The 24,242-nt window shown below is 37.6% G+C and overlaps 1 protein-coding gene and 1 long non-coding RNA gene across 5 annotated transcripts in view; one reads left to right on the top strand and one right to left on the bottom strand.

The window, feature by feature from the left end:
• Positions 1-11,334, top strand: part of ANAPC1 (anaphase promoting complex subunit 1) — a 56,422-nt gene extending 45,088 nt beyond the window's left edge. For all 4 annotated transcript variants that reach the window (XM_014052344.2, XM_014052343.2, XM_014052342.2 and 1 more), the window contains exons 39-48: positions 1,251-1,337; positions 2,431-2,548; positions 3,738-3,815; positions 4,081-4,148; positions 4,787-4,925; positions 6,632-6,718; positions 7,344-7,439; positions 7,747-7,945; positions 8,407-8,541; positions 9,504-11,334. In XM_014052344.2, coding sequence (XP_013907819.2) covers positions 1,251-1,337; positions 2,431-2,548; positions 3,738-3,815; positions 4,081-4,148; positions 4,787-4,925; positions 6,632-6,718; positions 7,344-7,439; positions 7,747-7,945; positions 8,407-8,541; positions 9,504-9,619 — 1,123 coding nt within the window. In that variant the 3' untranslated portion in view covers positions 9,620-11,334. The remainder of the gene's footprint in view (positions 1-1,250; positions 1,338-2,430; positions 2,549-3,737; positions 3,816-4,080; positions 4,149-4,786; positions 4,926-6,631; positions 6,719-7,343; positions 7,440-7,746; positions 7,946-8,406; positions 8,542-9,503) is intronic.
• On the bottom strand, positions 3,291-15,367 carry LOC106538002 (uncharacterized). Its single transcript, XR_001312695.2, has 2 exons — positions 14,997-15,367; positions 3,291-3,479 (listed from the first exon to the last, which is right to left on the bottom strand). It is a non-coding gene; the product is annotated as an uncharacterized LOC106538002 (long non-coding RNA).
• Between the last annotated feature and the right edge of the window lie 8,875 nt (positions 15,368-24,242).

Below are 24,242 nucleotides of genomic sequence, written 5' to 3'. Positions count from 1 at the left end.
TGAGATACAGCCTGTTGTGCCTTAAAATGGCTTCTATTGTGCAACACAGTGGAGTTGCAATGGTAACACAGTACTCCACAAGGGGGCTCCCTCTGGTAAGGGGAAGAATCCAACATTAGATATTAGGTTTGGTCCAGACATTTCCCCCCTATAAATAAATACCTGGACAACGCCGAGCCATCCGCTGGTCCTTTATATTTCCATGTATATAAACATCCAGAATGCAAAAAGAAAAGAAAACAAAACAAAAAAACTCCTGAAGAATCTAAGATCTCTTTGAGATTAACAATGGTATACAGATAGACTGCAATGAAGGATACATCTTTGTGTCCACAGTTTTGCTTAGTTATATGAATTTAGGATGATTATAGGCTTGCGAGAACACCAGTCTTTAGATTGGTTGTTTTGTTCAAAGAGGAACAAAAATATGGAAACATTGAAAGGGATCTCATAAGAGTATTTTCAGTAATGTCACTTTCCCCGATGGTCCTTCACTGCTTTGTGACTTGACTTAATAAGACACTGTAAAAAATTCATCTGATGTTCATATGTTTTACTTTCTCGCCTTTTATGGTGCAATTCTTCTTGGTAACTTTTAAAAACCACATCCCCTTGTATTGGTTTTATTGTTTATCATCATACTGCGTAATCATAAGTATAAGAATTTTTTACATTCTCATTATGTAAAAAAAGACCTAGAATAAAGAGCAGGACTGAGTGACATTACAGTGACCCAGAAGCTTAGCTTTGATGATCTGAGTCTTTCCATGCATCTTGCTATAATAATTTCAAATTCTTTCAAAAGCTAGTTTCCTACAAGAAAAATAAAATCTGCAGAAAATGTTTCTGTAAATATGTTTAATTAAAGCGAGTCAATCATGAAGAAAAATATATTTGGTTGATAAGAGCTGACAATGACTTGATGGCATATAATATATTTTAAAAAGCAAGCCAATCGGGATTGAACTATTCTTCCATCTGTCCATGTAAGACAGTATATTTTGCTTGCAAATTTTGAATGAAATCCCTGTCATCTCCATTTAAAAGCTGTTGATTAATAGAGCTGACAAAACCTTTTTTCGTGATGCCTGTTAAATTAACTGGGCAAGATGACTGAGTAGTCTTGTAGCTCTTTGTAGCCTTTCATTGGCATAGACCTGATACTACGATCATTATAAGTTGGGATCATATTTTGGCTTGACAAGGAAATGCTTTTTATTAACTCATGGAAAAATATTGTTTCTTTGCAGATATTCACTTAGCACTTCAAATTCCTCAATTGCTGCTCTTCTTTGTGCACTTTACCCTCATTTCCCGGTTCACAGTACCGATAACAGGTAAAGGGAACGGATTAGGAAGTACATTTAAAATCTAATGCTACAAATAGTTTGGCCTGATACATTTGTCAAAAAGGTTTCAACTTGTAATGTCTATAGTGCATACAAATTTGTTAAAAACAAAGAAATGTTGAAATTTTTATGTAGTAATTGCAAAGATCTAGAGAAAGCCTAACATTTTGATATCTCTGCTGATCTTCAATTATTTCTTTAAATGTACTGGCTGCCCAATTCCATATTTATTTAATGTTGTAGAATAAATGGAATAATTTTCAGTATGTGTAAAGACGACTTGGGACAGATTGTGGAAGGAAGAGGAAATATGAAAAAACTGTAAAACATCACGGAATTAGAAACTTATTTTTTTCCCTTATGCACCATGCAAAAAGAAACAGAATTTAAACTGATGACACTAAAGTTCTACCGTCAGAATAGTCCCATTGAACTTCTGTGTGCCAGACTGACCAATGATATTCACCAGCTCTAAAATTCAATTAAACCTGTCTGTCTACCCATCTTATCACAGGATGACTCTGGGTAAATACCCAGTCTCTGCAGTCTATAAATATTAATGCACTAAAATCACAACAATTTTGTGAAAAGCTTTATAGATTTTTTAAAATGAATCTTTCCAGGTAAATGAATGAAGCATATATTGTATTTCAGTTATATGAAACTGAAGGTCTAATACCCGCCAGTCTCCAGGCCAGCACAATTGTTCTCTGGCAAAGGAACAAAGTGTTCTTGTTCTCTCTCCCTCTCCCTCTCTCACAGGAAAAAGAAAAGTTACAACTCAGAAATCTTTGTGGTGGGCATATATGCCTGAACCCATGTAAATGTACAAATTCTAATTTCAGACGTTTTAATTCCAAATTTATCCTTGATAACTTCTCAAGGCTCTCCAGAGCATTTCCCTTTTCTCAATAACTATGAAATCTGGATCATTTTGAAAAAAAGTGTTTCACAGAATCGAGACCACATTTCTCCAAAAGTAGGACCGGAAGGGTTTTTAAATGGATCTTTGGGTATTCATAAGAGATGGATGGATCCGTACAGAAAGAGACACAGCCTAAATTATTTCTTCTCTGCACAGGTATCACCTTCAAGCCCTGAGGCATCTGTATGTCCTGGCAGCTGAACCCAGACTCCTTGTCCCTGTGGATGTGGATACAGATACTCCTTGCTATGCATTGCTGGAGGTTACCTACAAGGTATGTAAATTGTGTGACCTGTGGAGAAAAAAAGGTCTTATTCTCTGAAAGGCTGATGGGGAAAGATAACTCTTCCACAGTTGTTCACAGGTGAAATTACTGCAGAGTGCGGCCTGACCTGGAGAAAGCCAAGCTATCTAGCAATATTCTTTGAAAGAACGGGAGGGATAGTAACTCACAATTGCTGTTTTGAGTTAGAAAATCAAAACTTTCTCAAAATGAAAAAGGATGTTTCTATAAATAATCCAAGGTATGTAATATCTTTGTAAAACATTACAAAGTTATTACATATCTTGTTGATGTAGTGTAAAACATTAGACATTAGAATTGTTATGTAGCTGGTACACTTTATACAACTATCCATCACTAAACCCTAACCCTGCCTCTTGGAACATTTGGTGCAGACTGCTTCATCTTTTTACCCTGGAATAACCTTTGATATAATTTTCAAATCTCAGGGAAATCCTGCATAAAAAATATCTACAGTTCACAGTACATTAATGTGATCATTAAGTCGTGGATATAATCATCCAATAATAATGGTCAAAGTGCAAAGTTTAAAAAATATGTATATTTTTCCTATCAAAATCGCTCATAGAACTACTACTGAACTCTTATGGAACTCCAGGGTCCTGCAGATCCTGTTAAGAAAGGTTGGCTTAAAGAAACAGCCACACTCCATACGTAATTTGGCACAACCTTAAGATAAATACATGAAATGAAAGATACGATTATGAAGAACCAGGATATATCAGCTCATTATTTTGTAGTACTGAGGACAGATTAAAGCACTGTCACTGGAAGCTTCTATGGCCGAAACATCCCATAATAGAGAACCTTAAAATTAGATGATTTTTCCATGTAGTAATCCGTCGGCTTTCTTGAAACCCGATTGTTTCATCCCATGAGATTTAGAAAACATCTTTCATGCCTGTAATGAGAAAAGTAGTATTTTGAATTTGAGATGAGAGTGGGAGGGTGTTTCTATACATTCCATCTGGGGTGTTTGTGCCCATTGGAGGGGAAAAAAACAAATCCTAACCGACTAACTATATATATATATATATTTCTTTTCTTCCACGGGAAAAGACCCGAATACAAGAAGACCAGCAGGCAGCTTATGTGATTTGTGAATGTTTTCTACTTCTACATTTCATAACTTTTGACTAAATGGTTTTGTATTTCAAAGGGAACTCAGTGGTATGAACAAACATCTGAGGAACTTATGGCACCCACACTTCTCCCTGAACTTCATTTACTGAAGCAGGTATACAAGACAATTTTGTTTTGCAAAGTGACTGAGATGTAGCTTCTAAACCCCCACACATGCAGGCAGCATTTCTGAGAATGCATGTTTAATAAGAAGATATTTTCTTCAAGGGCAATACTTCATTATATCAGACTCACTTGACTTTGCCAGAAGGAGAGATTCTTTAGGAAGTAAAGTATGGGGACTTCCTCTGAAATAAGGGACTTGAAGTTTTTTTTGTAATCTTATCAATATCTACAGTTTCAAATTGTTATCCTTCCAGATCAGAGTGAAAGGTCCCCGATATTGGGAACTGCTGATCGATTTAAGCAAAGGGGTGCATCATTTAAAGTAAGTGTTACAGTGAACATTCTGGAGAGTTGCACGCTGCCTTGCAATTTTATTGGCTCTGGAGAAATGCTGGAACCCAAATATAAACAGCTGTTTACCTATGGAGATTCTCAACCATCCAGGTCAACCAGAAAGTCCAGTTGCCTCTTGAAAAAGCATCCTTGGGACAAACAGCTGTTTGCTTTTTAATTGTTTTGCTACAGATAATACTTAACTTATTTTCATTCTCGCAATGACTTATTATTTAGTTACATTTAGTTATTATTTAGTTACAATGACTTATTATAAAGTTACAACTGTTGTGGCACCATCACAGTCACATGATCAGGCACTTAGCAACCTGTGTGCGCTTAAGACCACAGAGGCACTTTAATTCCCTCCAGCCACTATCTCTTCCTTTCTGTGCTGTTAGCCCTCTGTGCTTTATGCCCCTGCTGCCCTAACCGACTTTCACTGTGTGCTTAGTATACTGAAGTATTTAGTATTATATTGAAGTATACTTGAAGTATATAGAAGTATTTGCACTGTACATTCTTAAGTTACATGAGCAACCATACAGAGCATATCTTCTTGCGCTGTTTGTACAAAAAGAATAAATAAATAGTTCAACTCAATATTTCCCTCTTTTTCCCCTCCAGATCAATTCTTTCAAAGGATGGTGTCCTCTATGTAAAACTGAGAGCTGGGCAGCTTTCCTACAAAGAAGACCCCATGGGCTGGCGAAGCTTGCTAGCACAGACTGTAACGCACCGAAAGACAGATGCCTATGCAGTAAAGGTAGCTCTTCTCTCCCTTTGAAATTACCGTGCTATGTGCTACCATCTAATCCAGAGGTGGTATTCAGCAGGTTCTGACCAGTTCTGGAGAACCGGTAAATACCACCTCTGACTGGCCCCGTCCTCATGTATTCTCTGCCTCCTGAGTCCCAGCTGATTGGGAGGAAATGGGGATTTTGCAGTGACCTTCTTCAGGATGGGGAGGGAATGGTCTGACTTAATGTACAGTCACAGCAGGAATTTGCAACCCATAACTCTGATTCTTTAATTAGTGGCAAAATGACCAAATTTTGGTAATGATCTTTTTTACTACATATATACTATATATATATATACCTCAGTGATCTGCTCTGATTTCCATCTTCAAAGTCTATTCCCCAAATAGATTATCTGGCTTAAATTTTTGCCTCATCTCTAACTGCAATACAAAATATCATCTTTATTTTGTCCTTTGGCAATATTCCTAGAGAATGTGTATCCTGACCCCCACACCCTTCTCTCCCCAGCCTTCAAATTCAATTCTACTGAAATCATGACCCGTTCCTATAGTTTCCCTAGGAACAATATATTGCCAATTATTTTGCCCAGTATTGACTTCAGATGAATTCTAAAAATCTTTTTATTTCAGGATGGCTTTGGAATCGCTGACAGGTTTCTGTTTATGACTACAAATAAACAAATAAGTAATAGAACAGAACAGGAAATACAAAATAGTCTAAAACTGAAAAACCATCAGGTTATTGCAAACTTGATTGATTGATTTATATACCACTTCATTCTGGAGATTCTGGATAGTGTTCTAATTAAAAAAAAAAAAAAAAAGTAATAATAAACCATAATGATCCAGATCCTCTTAAAGACTTCCGAAAACTCACATTGTAACTATTCTCCAAAAGGTGATAAGAATAGAGACCATTCTTGCCTTGGGAGTTAGCAATTCCCAAGGAAGGGAGCAGCCACCTGCTTCCCGCTCTCTCTCATATTAAGAGGGGACCTTCAGCAGGCATTCCTCTTTTCACTTTGGTCAAGAGGGGATCTGTCAGAAATGGTGTAGGGTCTCCTGCTTGGGCATGGGGTTGGACTCGATGACCTTCAAGGTTCCTTCCAACTCTGTTACTCTGTTTGAGAGAGGTTATCTCTAAGATCCCAAGGGCGTGAGCCATATAGGGTTTAATAATCAGTGTATTGAATTGCACCTGGATAACAGAAATGGAATGCTGGGAGCAGGGTGGGGGGAAAGAGAGAGATATCTCTGACAGTGAGAATTACGGAGGATTGGAACTACCACAGAAAAACCCCACCCAAGCCCAGCTCTTGAAAGGTTCAACTCTAAGCAGTGTCTCGTGATTTCATGTGACAGGAAGAATCATTTTGAATATACCATGTCCAACATAGTACTATGTAGAGCTTTATATCTAATAACTACTATTCTGAATTGGGCTTGGAAGTTTATAGATTACTAATGCAATGGCTTAAGAATAAGTTCATCCGCAGTCAGATCCCTGTATTCTGTATTAACCATAGCACCACACGGAGTGTACTCCACTAGTTTAAACAGGTGGAGATTTTTCATGAGTATTTTTCAAGAAGTTCTTTTTACCAAGACACCGATGGTGGTGGTGTGAAAAATGTACTTTCTCATAAAGAATAATAGTTTGCAACCAAAAAAGGGAAATCTTCTAATTTCAAATATCATTTTATTTTTAGCCAGAAGCTATTTCTGCTTTCACATCTGATCCAGCGCTGCTTTCATTTGCTGACTATTTTTGCAAGCCAGCTGCAACTATGGGGCAAGTACGTTGTCAGGTGTAAACCTAGCTGGGGAAATGAGGGAGGGTGTGTAAGGGAATTAGTTATATTGGTCAAAACTTCTAAAGTGTCTAATGGCATAGATCATCCTTATCGAACCTGAATTTCTCAGCTATATTGGGCCACAATTCCCATAATTGGCAGCCAGAGGATATGCTGATCAGAAATTATGGGAACTGTAGTCAACGGAATAATGAGGAGTATAATGGTGAACGTCTGTGTAGTTGCCAAGTCACCAATGACTTCATCACCGAAGCTCTAAAAATGCCAAAGGAATTGGTTTCTCCTAACCGTGATGAAATAGTTAATATCTATACACACAGTGCATTTTAAATAAATGAATATGGGATTCACTATTCTGCATTTAATTCTGGCTTCCTGATATTGGGATCCAAGAAGAATATGTGATTCGTGTCTATAGATGGAAAACTTTTTTTTAACTGAATGCTGTGTTCTAGTTTACATAGTGTAGAACATAAAACACTTTTCTGTTGTGCAGAAACTTTGGGAAGGTTCCCAAATATGTTTAGGAATTAGACTAATTAGAAAAAAAGCACAAATGTTTAAAGAGTAGATGGCATGCTTTATAAATATATTTTTCTTGCTTCAGAAACCTGAAGTTTTTGACCTCTTTTCATCCATTCTGTATGAGTGTGTTACTCAGGAGAATCCAGAAATGTTGCCGGCTTATATAGCAATTGATCAGGTATTTTTTTCTCCTCAGCATGTGTTCTTATTCATATATATGCTTATTTTCTAGTTTAAAGTAAACATTTATTTTGATCTCTTGAATTATGTTTTAAAAGCTTCTTGTAATAATTTATCCTCAGTCACATTTTATTTTTATGCCTTCTAGAATTCAACAAATTTGTATTATTATCTATAACAAACATATATATCTGACAAAAATCAAATTCAGTGAAACATTATCACCTTGTGATAATTATCTTACACATAACTCCTTTGCCCCTACTGTATTAATTTAATTCCATCTTCATTTTCTTTTGTGCTAGGCTGTGAGAAGATTAGAAAAGAAGGAAATGTCTGAGACATTTGATTTGTGGCAGATAAAATTGGTTCTAGAGTTTTTTAATTCCAGAAATCATCAGGAAAGAATAAGAAAAAATCCACATGCAGGACTTTTCATGAATTCAGAATTTTTACCTGTGATGAAGTGTTCTATAGATAATACCTTGGATCAGTGGCTGCAAGGTAAAGCTTTTATTATTTATTTTGCTGGTAGAGTAAGACTACAATAAGTTATTTCAATTGAAAATGGTTCTACTTTAATTTTGACTTTTAACCTAGAATTGAAGAAAATTAATATGGTAATTAGAAACTCAGTTCTCTGTTGGTGTATAGTAAAGATGGAGGCATATTCATACGAGGGAAGTATCAGTTAGGTATAAGGCAGTTCCAAGATTAGCTGAAGGGAAAAACACACTTTGGAAAATAATTAAGAGGTACTCCTCTATTAATGATGTGGAATCCATAATGAATCCTTTTTAACTGGTAATTGAGAGAAGAAAGAGGAAATGGGTAATGGTGATAGTGAAAGGTATGAAATATCAGAGAGTAAGAGCTTGCTAAAATTTTGAACAGAACTCTACTTTCCAATATTTGGTGGAGATCCCATTTATATCCCCTAAAACATCTCCTTGTGTGTATTTCAGCTGGTGGTGATATTTGTTTACATTCCTATTTAAGTGGACAGCTTATTGATGAATCTCAATTAAGTATGTTGGCGTGTTTCCTTATATATCATTCAGTCCCAATTCCAGGACAGCTATTAGCTGGAGGTTTGGAAGGTAAATTTACCATTTTGGTTCTTTTAAAAAATATTTTAACACTAAGGAAAAATACATTGTATATTTGGAATAGTTTCCAAATCTACTGATTTGTATTAATTTAGACTTTCTATCCCTTTAGCTCAGTGTCTGTTTCAGCTTTCAGATAAAGGCCTTAGCATTTCTGGTAAATACCAGGAACTGAAGCACTTACTAAGAAAATCCAATACAATTTATTTCACTGAGTTGCAATACATCATTAAATAACTACTGTAGAATTTAATTGCATTCTGAAGCATACCTCACCTCTTGCAAGAGAGAGGATGAATTTATGATAGACCAAATGAAAACTAGATTCATTGTCACCATTTAATATTGTTGGATGAATAAAACCCAATAGGCTAGAGAAGGCATAAAGCATAATTTTTAAAGCATGGTGATGTGATTATCTGTACACTAAATGTCTTAAATTATAGTTGGTTCTATGAACCCTGTCAAAATGTGCCTGTTGGGTGTCTGTTTTAAATAATAGGAAAATCAAAACTGTTCATCATCAAAGAGTTCACGACTTATGATCACAATTGAATCCATGTGTTTTTGTTGCTAAGTGAGACAGTGGTTAAGTGAGTTTTGCACCATTTTATGACCTTTTCTGCACAGTCATTAAAGTGAATCACCGCAGTTATTAAGTAACACAGTTGTTAAGCGAATCTGGTTCCATCAGTGACTTTGCTTGTCAGAAAGTTGCAAAAGGTGATCACATGATTCCAGGACACAGCAACCATTATAAATATGAGTCAGTTGCCAAGAGTCTGAATTTTGATCATGTGATCATGGGGTGCAGCGAAGGTCATGTGAAAACCAATCATATGTCACTTTTTCAGTGCCGTTATAATTTCAGTCACTAAACAAACGGTTATAAGACAGGGACTACCTGTTTTTTTGATTCTAAAACACAGCATTTCTCTCAAAATATTTTCTAGGTAGTACAAGCTTTTCTGAGCTCCTCTTGAAATTCAAACCACTGAAGATGCCAGTTCGTGCACTGCTGAGGCTCGCCCCTCTTTTGCTGGGAAATCCACAGGCAATGACTTTGTGAAAGCAATTACACAAGACCGACTTATCTGAGTCACCAAACACAGTACCAATGTGGTATCTGACATAGAATGAAAGATACATAGCAAAGATACAGCTTTGCTTTCAAGTTACATCTAACACATTTTTCCATTCCCTTTTTATGTTTTCAGAGCGATCAAGAGAGGTTTATATATTGTTGGATGGCTGACATGCCAGTGCAAATTAGTACATCTACTTTTGTAAATAAAATTTGTTTGCAAAAAAAAAAAAAAGGTCTTGATGATAAACTTGAAAAACAGACCATCTGGACGTAAAATCCACGCAGCGCAGTATTCTTTGCCCAGTGGCATTTAATCATGTCTAATTATAACAAACAACATACACACAAAAGTGATGGTTAATAGTTTTGAATCGCCAGTGTGGGAAATGCCCATCTCACTGTCTGAAATATTTCCATATAAATTTCCAAAGTCTCAGATTGCTCAAAAGTAATACAAAGTACAGTAACAGTGTCCTGTGCTACTTCTATGTTCTGTCAGTATTCAAGAAGAATGTTTGCTGAATAGTTTGTGGCATTCTATCTTTCTATCTGGGTTACTTTGTGGGTTTTGTTCTATATAGCAGGGGTCCCCAATTTGTGGGCCGTGAGGGGATTGTAACTGGCCATGGAAATGGCTGGGGAGGGGCGCATGCATGCACATCCTCACTTGCGCAAGCAGTGGGCGAACAATGTCCGTGTGCTCCATTTGAGGGAGTGGTAGGTGCAAGTGTGCAGTGTCACGCAAATGGAGCTACATTCACGCGCACTTGCCGGCTGCTTGTGTGGAACCACACACACCCACCCAAAAGCTGGAAACATTGGGGAACTCTGCTATATAGTTTCCTATACGTAATTGCCTTTATTATGTCTATATATGCTTTTAAACTCACCTTCATAGCACAGCCATACCTTTGGTTCAAAAATCCTGATTTTTATTTATATAGATTTTTTAAAAGATCCAAGTTCCAACAACTTTTAATACTTTATATTATAAAAAGCTACAACAATAAATCAAGAGTACAAAAAGGATGTGTGTCCAGAAAAGAAGAACTACCAAGCAAATCCAAATATTATAGGGACTTGCTCCCATTCTATCCCTGGAAGAATAATCAAATTTCTAATGCCTTCTGGGAATTTGGTCCTTCACCCACACAAAGCAAAGGCGTGTATTAAATGAAGTTGCAACTCATGGTTATATCACATAAAATAATTTGATCTTTTACAAGTCCCAGAAGAGAGATTTCTGGCCGCTAAAATGTGACCAAAATATGATAACTTTTCCAGGTTATGATTGGCTTCACTCCATTTTTTTCCTATTCAACTGCCAGCTCAGAGAACTGGAGTCATTTTTTACATCCGAATGAATATATTGCATGCAAACATATGTTGTCTTTGGGTGGTTATTAACAGTAATCTGTGGCCATGATCAAGCTAATGTGATGTGGTTGCTGAGTTAATGACCATCCAAAACTGTCTCATACTGGGTCAGAACTTAAATTTACCCAGCTGGATGGATTTCAGCTTCCAGCATTTTTAGGAATCACCATGTTGGTTCGGGAAATTCAGGAATTTTAATTCTTAAAATAAAGAGCAGCTTTTTTTAAAAAGAATTATTTATTTGTCAGTGCACAACATAAGTACAATAAGATTGGTTGAGCTCCCTCAGTGCACCCCCCCCAACACAATACAACTCACAGTGAAGACAGAAAATCCCTAACCCAATAAATCATATTAACTAACCCCCAGTCCTATTGCACCAGTGTGAACATGTTACATGTTGTGCCTGCCCTACAACTCCATCGTATTATGTAGTTATGATGTTACTTTGTATTCAGGAGTCTGACAGCCCATAGAAACTGTTTTTCAGCCTGTTGTGGGACTGGCTATGCTTCTATATTTCCTTCCTGACGTAGTAGGGTAATGAAGTGCCATCCAGGGTGTGAGTCGTCCCTCACAATGAGTTCCTGTCATCTGCAATGGGAACAGTTGGTCTATTTTTATTTCATCTATTTTTAATTGGTATAAGTTCTCCAACCAATCAAGTTGTAGTCTTTAACAGCTATGCTTTGACTGGAAGGTTTCAGAAATCAGATGGAAGACTTCATTCGTGGAAGACTTCACGTCTGTATTTTACTATGGCATTTGCCACATGTCCTAATGGGATATGAAACCACAAGTTGTTTTTAAAGCAATAATTAAACCTAGCACGATGGTCCGCAGAAAAATTATTTGCATTTTTGATATTGCACTAAATCCTATTTATCTTTTTAAAAAAATCATATTAGTGGTCCACAGGATTAAAAAATTTTAAGGCCTCCAGAACACCAACCACAATTGCACAACATCAGCTAAATTGAAGCAGGAAGTATAGAAAACCTGGATTGTGCTGCATTCCAATACACATTCCAATACTTCATGAAATATTTCATGTGTATTGCCATGGCACCCAAACACATAACATTGATTGATGTATACGGGTAGTCTTCAAATATAACCACAATTGGGGCCAATTGCTTGTTGCTAAGCAAGGTAGTTGTTAAGTGTATCTCATCCGATGTTAGAACTCTTCTTGCCATGGTTAAGTCATTCATGTGGTCATTAAATGAATCTGGCATCCTCCCCTTTAAGCCAGCTGGGAAGATCATAAATGGTGTTTACAGAACCCAGCAACTCTGGGTTATGTAACCTGCAATTCTCATAAATACAGGCTGGTTGACAATTGCCTGAATTTTAATCATGCAACAGTAGGAATGCTGTGAGGAATGTAAAGGTGAGAACTGGTTGTAAGTCACATTTTTCAGTGCCATTGTAACTTCAAATGGTTGTATGTTGTGGACCACCTATAAAAAAGCCACATTTATGGCGGTCACTCATGCATGTGATTCCATAGATTCAACAACTTTCGTTAGTATAGGAATAAACACAAGCACTCTTCCCAAAAGACTGGATTTGCCCATATAGTCCTTGACTTGCAATCATTTATTTAGTGATAGTTACAATAGCACTGATATGTGACATTGTTCACACTTATGACCACTTCAGCATCCCCATGATCACAGGATCAAAATTTGGATGCTTGGCAACTGGCATGTATTTATGACAGTTGCAGTATCTCGGAGTCATGTGAAAATGTTTTGTGACCTTATTTGCACATTAGGGCTTAATTACCCTAAATGAATTAATAGCACTAATTAACTGAAATTAATATAAGCTCTTACTGCATGCCCAAAGAATGTGTTTGATGAACATTTATTTCTATTTTTTTACAAGTGAAATAGTACACAAATGTATAGCACATTGTACACATTCATTCATTCAGGCCTCATTCATTTATGTAATCATGGTTACCAAATAAAACTGTTTATTACATTTCTAGAGTTATATATTAGTTACTAGACCTGATTTCAATCGACCAACAATCATAAAGGTTCATTAGATGACTCAGATCAATCTACCCCACGAGCTTGTTGGAATATTTAAATCCCCCCCAGCTCCTATTTTTAAAAAAAATGTCCTATAAATGTGGCAAATTAATAATTTTCCAGGTTTATACAAGATGTTAAAACATAATTTTCAAATCATACTTTCACAATGCATTAAAGCCATATTGAGGCTTTGCATGTTGTTTTAATTTAAGCCAGTGAGTCTGATATTTACCTATGGAACAATATACAAGATTCCCTCCCACCCCTTTCAATATTATGCCTTTCTACTGTATGTCAAAAGTTTGTAAGAAAGTACTGTATGTATTTTCAACTTGCTACTAAGAAAGATCAACTTTTGTGAAAAATGTCTGGGAAATAGGGAAGAAACATACCGACAAAGGATTTTGTACATGTAGTCTTAAAACACATGAAACAGATTTCTTCCATTTTAGTCATTTAGTCATTTAGTCACTTTATTTGTATGCCGCCCTTTTCCCTGGGGGGACTCGGGGCGGCTCACAGTTCAAAAAGGGGGGGGGAAGACAAACAATATACAACATAAAGACACTACATCATTTAAGAACTCAACAGTCATGCAATTCAAGTAGGGGTTAGAATCTTTAACCCCGGGACAGCCAGATTTTAACGGCGGCGTGGAAGGTCTGGAGGGTGGTGAGGGTCCGGATCTCCACGGGGAGTTCGTTCCAGAGGGTCGGAGCAGCCACCGAGAAGGCTGTCCTCCGGGTAGTTGCCAGTCTACACTGGCTGGCTGATGGAATTCGGAGGAGGCCTAATCTATGCGATCTTATCGGTCTGGTGGAGGTAATTGGCAGTAGGCAGTCTCTCAAGTACCCAGATCCAATACCATGAAGGGCTTTGTAGGTGACAAGTAGCACCTTGAAGCACACCCGGAGATCAACAGGTAGCCAGTGCAGCTCGCGGAGGATAGGTGTTACGTGGGTGAACCGAGGTTTTTTATAGAGAGATAGTAATAAAAAAGACAGCACCAATTTGCTGTCGTGATTAAGATGCTGATCTAGTTTTAAGCCTCCCTTTTAGGCATGAAAGGCAGCTTTCTTTCAGCCCAACCCAACTCACAAGGTGGTTGTGGGGAAAACATATTGTGCTGATTTGAGTTGACCAAATAAATTCATACAAAGATGGGATAAAAATAAGAACCAGAATAATACAGGGGCTAATTTTGACCACACAAGACCAAGTTGGGAGAACAAATGCATTCAAAATCAGAGTTAAGAAAACAGCACCCTAACAGCAAAAGCAAAGAAGCTGATCACATAATTAGCTGCTGCAGAAGAAGAAAAAAGATCGCACACAGTGATTAGAAACAAATGTCATGACACAATTATGTTGCACAGGCCTATTTGTAGGAAATAAACACTTGCCTGGAAACAAGAATTGGTAGGCCCACAAAACAGACGAAGTAATAGAAAATGAAGAGGTTAAAGCACTCTGGGATTTTACAGTTCAAACAGACAAATACCTGCCACACAACGCTCAAGGCTTAACAACTGGATAAGACAGACAAAACAACTGAGTAGTGTAGGCATCAGAAGAGAAGAGAAAGAACAGGGAAAAAACCACAAAATGCAAACACCTGCAAGCAGAAGTAGACCGACTGGTGCAAAAAAACAAAAGTACTAATAGTAACAGCGGCTTGACATGAACACCCCAGGCATTGACAAAATCATTTGCAATCACTCAATTGTAAAAGGCAGCTTTCTTGGATCAGTTTGCATCCTACCACGACAACTTCAATATTATTAATATCTGCCTATCTCGGGTCCTTGGGAAAGCCTCGCTAGATGGACAAACAATGCCAAATCCGGTGTAAACATCTGGCTGACTCTGCGACCAGCCATCGTAATAACCATGACATAAACTCGTGTTCATTCATACGATATAAAAATACGTACCTACAGTTCCATAAAGCAGCAACTTCCAACTCTTCGTTCTCGCGTGAAATCTGCTCGTGAATAAAAGTTCTCGGGACTGGCGTGTATTGCTTGCAAAAGAGAAACGCTTCCAAAAATCAACCGCGGGGAAACGCACTAATCCGTTTTCATTACATGGGACCAACAACAAGAGCTGCGCGCAGCCCCCAGAGAAAAGCTTCCTGTTTCGTTTAACAAATGAAGAAGTAGCTGTCGTCAGATTTGAAAGCAGCCGGTAACGTGGCCCGGACCAATGATTGGGGCAGGGAAGGCTGAGTTTCATTTCTGGCGCCCGTTACAAACGCGACGATTGCGCTTTTCTCTGCACACGTGGAAGTAGGCGCCCCTGTTGCTCCTCTCTCGCCCGCTTTTGGTTATCCAGGCTAAGCTGAAGATGAATCCGGTCGACAGCCAAAACGTGCGGAGGGTTTGGGGATCAAAATCCCTTAAGGAAAAAGGGACATTGGGTAAGACCGGGTTCCTTTACTTTAAAATCGATTTTGGGGGCTGCCTCCTTAGTCACGAGCTTTGATCTGGTCTACACTGTGCCGGCTGATGCTTTGCTTAATAATATTGAACGGGGCCTTCGTGTTGGAGGAGCCCAGTGGATAACATTAGTATAAATATCAACTGGAAGTGTGTAGAAAGTCCAGTTGGCTCATGAAAAAGCACCTTTGGGTCAACTGGAAGTGTATGTGAGAAGCCTAGCTGATCTTCTCTGCTTAATGCAGGGGCAACGGGATGCAGAGTGGAAGCATCCTCTAACCCTCAGCCCCAACCACCGGACTGCAAATACTGTACTCCTTGCACTTGTAAACGTTTGGAAGATGTGATGCCCATTTTGTGTCCATAGTGCAGAGGTTCCCAAACTTGGCAACTTTAAGACTTGTGGACTTCAACTCCCAGAATTCTTAAAGTTGCCAAATTTGGGGACCTCTGCCATAGTGTATGGATGACCTAGCTAAGAATGAAAGATGCGGTACATTAACTCTGGGTTGGTAACTTTATGGCAGGTTGTAATTTAGCATTTTGGGATGCCTCTAGTTATATAGAGAAATAATGTTTTTAATCATACTACAGTTGTGTTTTTCACTGGAGTGGGTTTGGTATTAATCAGAAGTTTGTGGGATACTGAAACGAAATTCTGAACCTGTGGAAGGAGAGAGAAAGTAGTAAGACCCTATTGGGAGAAAGCTGAACTTCCTATTCTAAATTGATTTCGCCTCTGAGAATTCAACTTCCTTTTATCAGCCTAACCCCCATCCTGTTGGGTATTATTCTGTAAGTCAACTAGAAATCAACTTTTACAGATAACTGAGCAGTCAGCTCCACAAAACAGAGTGGAATATACTTTTCAGTTAGCTTGTGAAGCTATTGGTAAAGGCTCAATTACAAGCAAACTGTTTTGCAATGTTCTGATTTTTAAGACTTCAGAAAATCCAAGAATGAACAAATGAAATCTTAGAGTTTTCATTGTGTTTACCAAATTGGATTTTTATCTTTCCACTGCTTCTTAATAACAACAACCTGTCTCTGCCTAAATTGCATTAGAAAAATTAAACTGAATCAAAACGAAGAATTAAAATAAAGATGTACTGGGGGGCGGGGGAGAGATGTTAAGTAGGTCTGTGGAAGAATTGTTCAGTTTATTTACTCAGAATAAATTCGGTGCTCAGAATTGATAGTTTTTTCCCCACCGGTTCTAATTCACAGAAGTAGTAAAAAAAAACGGGTAAATTCCACAAACCACCCTTGAATGAATCTGAAGGAGAGCCATAACTTCATTTTCAAGGAAGAATAAGATTTTAGATTTTTTAGATTCTAGATAATCCCCTTACTGCTAGCAGAAGAACAAATCACACTATTGGTGCTTTAATCATATGGAGCTTCAAATGGAGCTTCAGAGTGAAAAAGGAAATTATCCTTTGCTGTACTATGCAGATTAGAAAATCAATATGCCTTAAATCAAATGCATAATATCGATGTATATATTTTTTATTGCAGCACTGTTATTGAATATATTCTTGATCAGTTCTTATGTTTCTATGACTGAATATTGCCAGGTCCAAATTTTTATGGTCACACGGGGATTCGTGTGACCTATAGATCAACAGTATCAGATTACAAGTAGTCCTCAACTTACAGCAACAATAATAACCAGAAAATTCATCAAGTAGTGCAGTTTTTAAATGAGGCTCACATAATCACTGCTGTGGTTAAGTGAATCACCTGGTTGTTATGCAAGCTATCATGTGACTGCCACTTGCAACTTCCCACTGGCTTCCCCACTGACGCTTGTTGGAAGCTAGCTGGAAAGGTCATAAATAGTGATCAAGTGACTAGGCTGCTGCATTCGTCTTTAAATGTGAACTGGTTGCCAAGCATCCAGATTATTGATCACATGATTGCAGGGATGATGCAGAAGTCATAAATATGAGGACTGGTCATAAGTCAATTCTCCCAGCGCTGTTGTAATCTTTACACATGGTTGTAAGGCAAGGACTACTTGCGTCATAGATGTCCAACGTCTGTTCCAAAAAGAAAAAAAGTATTTTAGTTGTAGGCTCCTGAACTAACTTTACTTGTACAAATATAGCACCCCTGGCTAATTTAACAGGTTAAGCATTTGTGTGAAGAGAAACAGCAAATTGTGTCTTAGACAAATACATGTTATCTTACTATGTTAGTTAGACATGAGACTTCTTCAGGGAATCCCCAGTAATTCTTATACTAGTCCATGCCATCACTCATGCTTAGCATCTGAAAGGAAGATGCTGCACATGATGTGGGGCAAGAGCAGTGTGCCTCAGCTTTAGGGCTAGTCCCATTTCTATGCAAATATCAGTATTTTTGGTGAGATATAATAGTAGTAGTTTACTTGATCTTTTCCATGATTAGTTGGTGTCACTATTTGATTTACCATCTTACACATTTTACACACAATACTGTGGGCTGTTTTTTCCCCTTTTATCAATTGGTTAAAGTCGGTTGATGCTGATTTACAGTCCTAATAGATTAGTTGCAGCCATTCTGAAAAAATGTCATATTACTAAGTGATAATGGTATTGATTTTTGTTTTCTTCTTGGAATGGAAAATTGAAACTGGAAACAAAAATTATTGCAGGGATGCACCATTTCTTCATGCTGCTCCACAGGTTGTGAAACCTGAGCAAGTAGTATAAGGCATATGAGACACAATATTGAATGTGGCAATCTTGACATAATCTTCCTTCTTCATATCATGAATTATCTGCTATTTATGTCAGAATTAGAAACCGAGAACATGAATGTACTTGTTGACCTGTAAATATGCTTGGAAACCGATACCAGTTTCCAGCCATGAGGGTTGGGAATGATGGGAGTTGTAATCCAAGACTTCTGGAAGATAAAAGCTTAAGGAAAGCTAATTTAGATCCTAGAAATCTCTGAGTACAGAGGGAGGTTGCTGAAGGCTTGACCTTCTTGTGACTTCTAGGCCTACATCAGTGACTCGAGTGAGGCAATGATTACATCTTCCAAAGCTCACCTAATCAAAGAAGGAAATTGGTGTCCTTATAAGGTAAAAGTAAAATTTGAACACTCCCCTATTTAGCTCAAAACCTCTGTTTCCTCTAGCTATCTTCCTCTTTTCAGTCTGTGCTTAAATTAGGGCTCTTAGATCTAGGCAGATATCTCAGTAGTCACCAGATGGCAGCAAGCAAAGTTTTCTTTCTCTCTTTACTGTCCTCTAGTGGTTGCCCATATTTTTATAGCTCAAGTCCTTATTAGCAAGCAGGAGTGATTAGCAAGGCTCAGGCAACACTAAGTAATGCAATTCTTTTTGAAAACCATCTTTTACATCTATCATTGCAAGAATTTTCTCGAAGTGACTGGCCTTTTTTACCGGGTTTCAGTACATACTGCAGAAATCAGTATACAACGTTTTTAAAGGCAAATAAAATTAGGATTATGAACTGCTATCTGGTGCCAGTCAAGGTGTGCTAGGAAAAGTACTAACAATGTTCATAATTGACAATTTCATCATGTACTATTTCTCTTTTTATCCAACTCACTGCTACAGTCCTTTAAGAAGCTTTTGCTGGTGTAAGTTTCTTTTCTTAGTGATGGAAATACTTGTCTGAATCCATTCAGCAACTTTATCAGGATCTTTTCTTCCCAGTGTTCTGGTATAATACATTCCCTTTCCTAAATCTTAGTTGTTTTTGTGTCAATGGGGTTATTGTTTAATATTACCGTGTTTTTCAGACTATAAGACGCACCAGAGTATGAGATGCACCAAGATTTTGAAGAGGTAAATTAAAAAAAAAAGTTTTTGTACCTTTGCATGCCTCGCTTTTTGCAAAATACAGAACAAAACAAAACACAGCGCATGGGTAGACTTTGGGAGGCTTGTAGAATGCTGCTGGGGGCTGGAGGGGAGGGGAAAACAAGCAAAAAATGGCCTCTTTTTCGCTCATTTTTGCCCTCCCCAGCCCCCAGGAGCACTTTGCAAGCTTCCCAAACCCTCTGCACATCCATTTTTGCAAAAAACGGGATGCACGGGGGTGGAGTTTCAAAAGGCCAAAAAGTGCTATATTCAGGGTATGACACACCCAGATTTTCACCCTCTTTTTATGGGGGGAAAAAGTGTGATATATTACTCTGAAATATACACTAGCTTTTCTAATGGTACAGTCTCTATTAGATTATCAAGAGAAGAGATAACAGCTAGAATAAGAAGGAATCTGTGACAGCCAAGGCCATTACCTAAGGATCACAAAAATACAATGTGTATGTGTACAGTACTTTAATTATCAAGGTAAGCAATTTGATGATAAATATGAGATTTTTAATGTCTAATTTTCCAGAGCTTATGGACAACCCTCAGCCTTCATGCAGTTCCTGAAAGTACAACTGAATAGGGTAAGGCCATTCCCCCCCCCCCAGTTTGGGGGCACTGTTTATGTTAATTGAGGGGAATTTAAGGGGCAAAATTAAGTGCCATAAGCTTTCAAGAGTGAAAATTCCATCTCTTAAGTAAAAGAATTTCAAAACCTTACAAAAATGTTTTAAATATATTTTTAAGGCAGAGTTCCCCAATGTTTCCAGCTTTTCAGACTGGTGGGGAAGAAAGAGGATGGTTCCTTGTGCCGCTTGCTTTATTTGTACAAGCAGCGTGTACACATGCCTGCTGCTCACATAAATGAAGTGCATACATGCACTCACCCATTGCTTGTGGAAGTGAGAATGTGTGTGTACTTGCTTGCTGGCCATTTCTGTGGCCCGGTTGCAAACCTCTCATAGCCCACAAGTTGAGGACCCCTGTTTTAAGGATCCAAAGGAGCCTGCATAAATTTTGCAGTCTAAAATCTCATAATCACCAAGAATGCCTTTTTTATTTTTCTGGATATGCCTGTGATAATCGTGACACAACAACCAGACTCTCTCTGGCTGTTGACTGGCAAACCAAAGTGTGACCCCAGTTGAAAACCTGTTGCCCACCCCTGTAAGTAGAGTTGTGCTGAATCTGTTGCTAGTTTTATAAACAGAAAATTATTTCTAAATAATACGGGCATGGTGACATATTTTAGTGGATGATTTTACACAGAAGTATGGCTATGATGTTTTTTTTATTGTGCCAGGGTTGAGAAACACTGCTGTAACCATTGTTCCTGTAGAATCTGCCAGATATACTTTCAGCTGTGCCACCAGTTGTAATTGCTCATCCCAAACACAAACAGAATCTGACCTATGCACGTTTATTTCAACAGTGCATAGCCCACCAGATTTTAAGCATCAATATGCTTAATATCAATATCAGGATTTGCTTGTTAATTAAAATACATCTGATTAATTTAGACTGCTTAGTCAAAGAATCCAAATCAAAGCTACTTCTTATATGTCTCCTAGTTTTCACCAGAAGCATCAGACTTGTTGTCCTCCATGTCTTCTTTCTTCACCTCATGACTGAAGATGATGAGGATAATAATAGTTGAATGAATTAAATAGTGAGTTACTGTGCTACATGTTTTGGAGGAAGACACCCCCCCCCCCAATTTTAAAAATTCTTGTGTCGGTATCTTCTCTTTAGCTATGAGAGCAAACCAATGTTGGGTGGGCTGGAGCAGAATTATGAATCACATTATCCAGGGCAAACAATAAACAGAATAATTTCTTTTTGTTGTATCAGCAAGTAAGAGATTCCTCATTCTAACTAGCTCCTTTATCCCTCAGCAAAAGAAGCCCAAAAGATATTTCTTTGTGATGTATTCAGGAGCATATGCCTGAACTGTGATGTATTCAGGAGCACATGCCTGAACTGTGTTTTTGTGAGGTTTCTCTAAACATACTATATATGTTCGGGAGGAAATGGATTTTCCTTATGGCAGCCTTCCAGAAGCTACTAAATTTCAATAGTGTGGGATCCTATAATAGGTTCACGCTCTGGGGCATAATATTGCGTGAGACTATTTTAGGATGTCACTGAATCCTGTCTTATTTTACTTTTCCACATGAATTTACATTTGGGAGGAATTTTGCATATGCTTTGAATGAACATCAGGTTGCCTTTCATCTGGTAAATAAAGTCTAACATGGAAAAATCTTGCCTAAATTATTTTATAGTCATCTAAAATTCTTTCAGGCCCTGAAATGTCCTACTGATCTTTTTCCTGAGGGAGAAAAATGCAGTTAATTTTAATATTATGGAATGCTCATAGTAAAGCAGCAAAATCTCATCAAATAAAGCCAATTTGCTAAGTCATTTGCACAATTTCCTGAGATAAGAAATCCTGTGCTGTATTTACTCTACATAGCAACTATATTTATCAGTGATAAGCCAGGATTCTGATTAATTGTGAATTAGAAGCAACCAGTTTGATCCCCATTTTATGCAGGCAGATAAAACTAATCAGATTGTGGTGCCTTTCATAAAGTTTTGGTATTTTGTCCTTGAACAAATCAGGATCAGCCTATAACAAGAGCTTTAGAAACAATAAGCCTGAAAATGTTGCTTCCTGTCACATTCTGCTTGATAATAAGCAAGGATAAGTCAAGAATCCGATTTTATTATGGTTGAACACAGCTGTTTAAAAGAATATTTTGGAATATCTCATGATTGTTGACTATGAAATTCAAGTCAAAGAAAAGAGTATTATATCTTTTAAATCCTTGCTAAAAAAATAATTAATCATAGGCATACATTCTTTCATCATGAAAATACCAAACAAAAATGAAACCTTGGATTTATATAAATGACTGCATTGTATTATAGTGATTATTTTTGACAGTTAAACAGCAGTTAATATATCAGTTAATTTCATGCTCGTTCCTAATTTGGTCATTTGTAAACTAGGGTGTGGGTTTAATGCCTTTCTATGTATTAGTGATAGCATTTTAGAGTAATTTAAAAAAGATGAATCAAGATGAATCATTATGATATTTGTAGCCACACATTAGTTCTTACTGTCTACTTGAGAGATCTACCAGTAATTCTGTCACTAAAGAATAATGTTATCATATGTACTTATCAACAAACTGTTGCCCAAACTGATTATATTTTTATAACCAAAACTTTGTGTAGGCGAATATAAGACATTATTTTAAAAATTATAATCTGCTTGTAGATTCAGATGTTTTTAGCACTTTCAAAATATGAGAAAACTTTTTGTTACATCATTTTAATGTTCTAGTCCAGTGTTTTTCAAACTTGGCAACTTTAATATAATCAAATGGTGGCCTCCCTCAGTAACCAAGAAAGAAACCACTCAACTCCATTTTGCAGAATTAAGAGTACTTTTACTGGTCATGAGTAGATAGCAGCTAGGCAAAGCAAGATCTGAGGCAAAAGCGCGCATAATCATAGATATCAATATGTGACCCAACCCCCTCCCCTTGGTAACTCCATCCAATAGTCCAATCCGTACACCCCACAGGTGTCATGTGGGAGACATCTTCAAAAAGCATCATCAGGCTGGTATGCCGGACAGTTGGCCTTGGTGGCAAATCCTCTATCTGCAACATTCGCAGTAGATGGTGAGAACAACTCCCTTTTTACAGTCACTCCTACACTGAATACTCCCCCATCCAAATACCATGCCCCCCCCCCCCATTTCAATGGCAGCCGAAAGCAAGCAGCAAAACAGAGGCTGACTGTTGTAGCCTAAGGAATGTTAATTCCTTTTTCCAAGAAAAAAAAAAGGATTATGTCTTCTTGCAGAATGTCTGGTTGTTATAAGAGGAGCAGCCTATTATATGTTTTTGTAGTTTTATACAGATAGTCCTTGTCTTAAGATCACAACTGAGCCCAAATTTTCTGTTGCTAAGTGAGACATTTGTTAAGTGAGTTTTGCCCCATTTTACGACTTTGCTTGCCACAGTTCTTACGTGAATCACTGCAGATGTTAAGTTAGTAACATGGTTGTTAAGTGAATCTGGCTTTTTCCCATTGACTTTGTTTGTCAGAAAGTCACGAAAGGTGATCATGTGACCCCGGGATACTGCAACCATCATAAATATGAGTCAGTTGCCAAACACCTGAATTTTGATCCCATGACAGTGGGAACTCTGCATTGGTTGTAAGTGTGAAAAATGATAAGTCACTTTCTCAGTGCCATTATAAATTTGGTCACTAAATGAACTGTTGGAAGTCTACGACTAACGGTATTATTGGATACCATATTTTACCCTTTCAGATTTTTTTGTTTGAGTGTGACCTTTATTTTTTCTTGCCACCTAACTCTGCAATGTTTTTCAATCTCTTCAGCACTTGGCGCCATCTAGTGGAGACAGCTAAGATTACTGTACTGTTTTAAGATGAGGGGGAAATGTGGCTAAAGAGGCTGAAAAGTGTAACTTTTTAATAGAATCTGTTCTATTAATGAACATCATCAGCAACCCACATCAATCCACTAGGCTGCAAGATGAAGACCTCTTCATAAAAGTTTATGAACTGTAATTTACCATGCTGGTCCGTTCTGTGTTGGTAGAGAAATGTTTTTCAATTTCTTGGGCTAAGGCTGAGTCAGAGTGAGTGGCCTAAAGTCCAGCTGGCATACTGTACAAAGGCCAATTTTTTTTTAAAAAAAAAGTCTCTTCTAAGTTCTACTAGATAAAACTCTAAGAATCAGTGCTGAAGTACATACTTCATTTTGCTTTCTTTTTTAGTAAAATAATATATGTGTGGGTGTGGGTGTGGGTGTTATTACAGACTTTTGTCTTGTTTCAAAAGTCCTTTCAGTAAAGGCAATA

Source organism: Thamnophis sirtalis, unplaced genomic scaffold (assembly GCF_051295495.1).
Source record: "Thamnophis sirtalis isolate CommonGarterSnake01/CBP01778 unplaced genomic scaffold, rThaSir2_p1.2 scaffold_6, whole genome shotgun sequence".
In the NCBI taxonomy this organism is placed as follows: Eukaryota; Metazoa; Chordata; class Lepidosauria; order Squamata; family Natricidae; genus Thamnophis; species Thamnophis sirtalis.
Note: the sequence above shows the minus strand (reverse complement) of the source record. Positions and strands in the feature narration are given on the sequence as shown.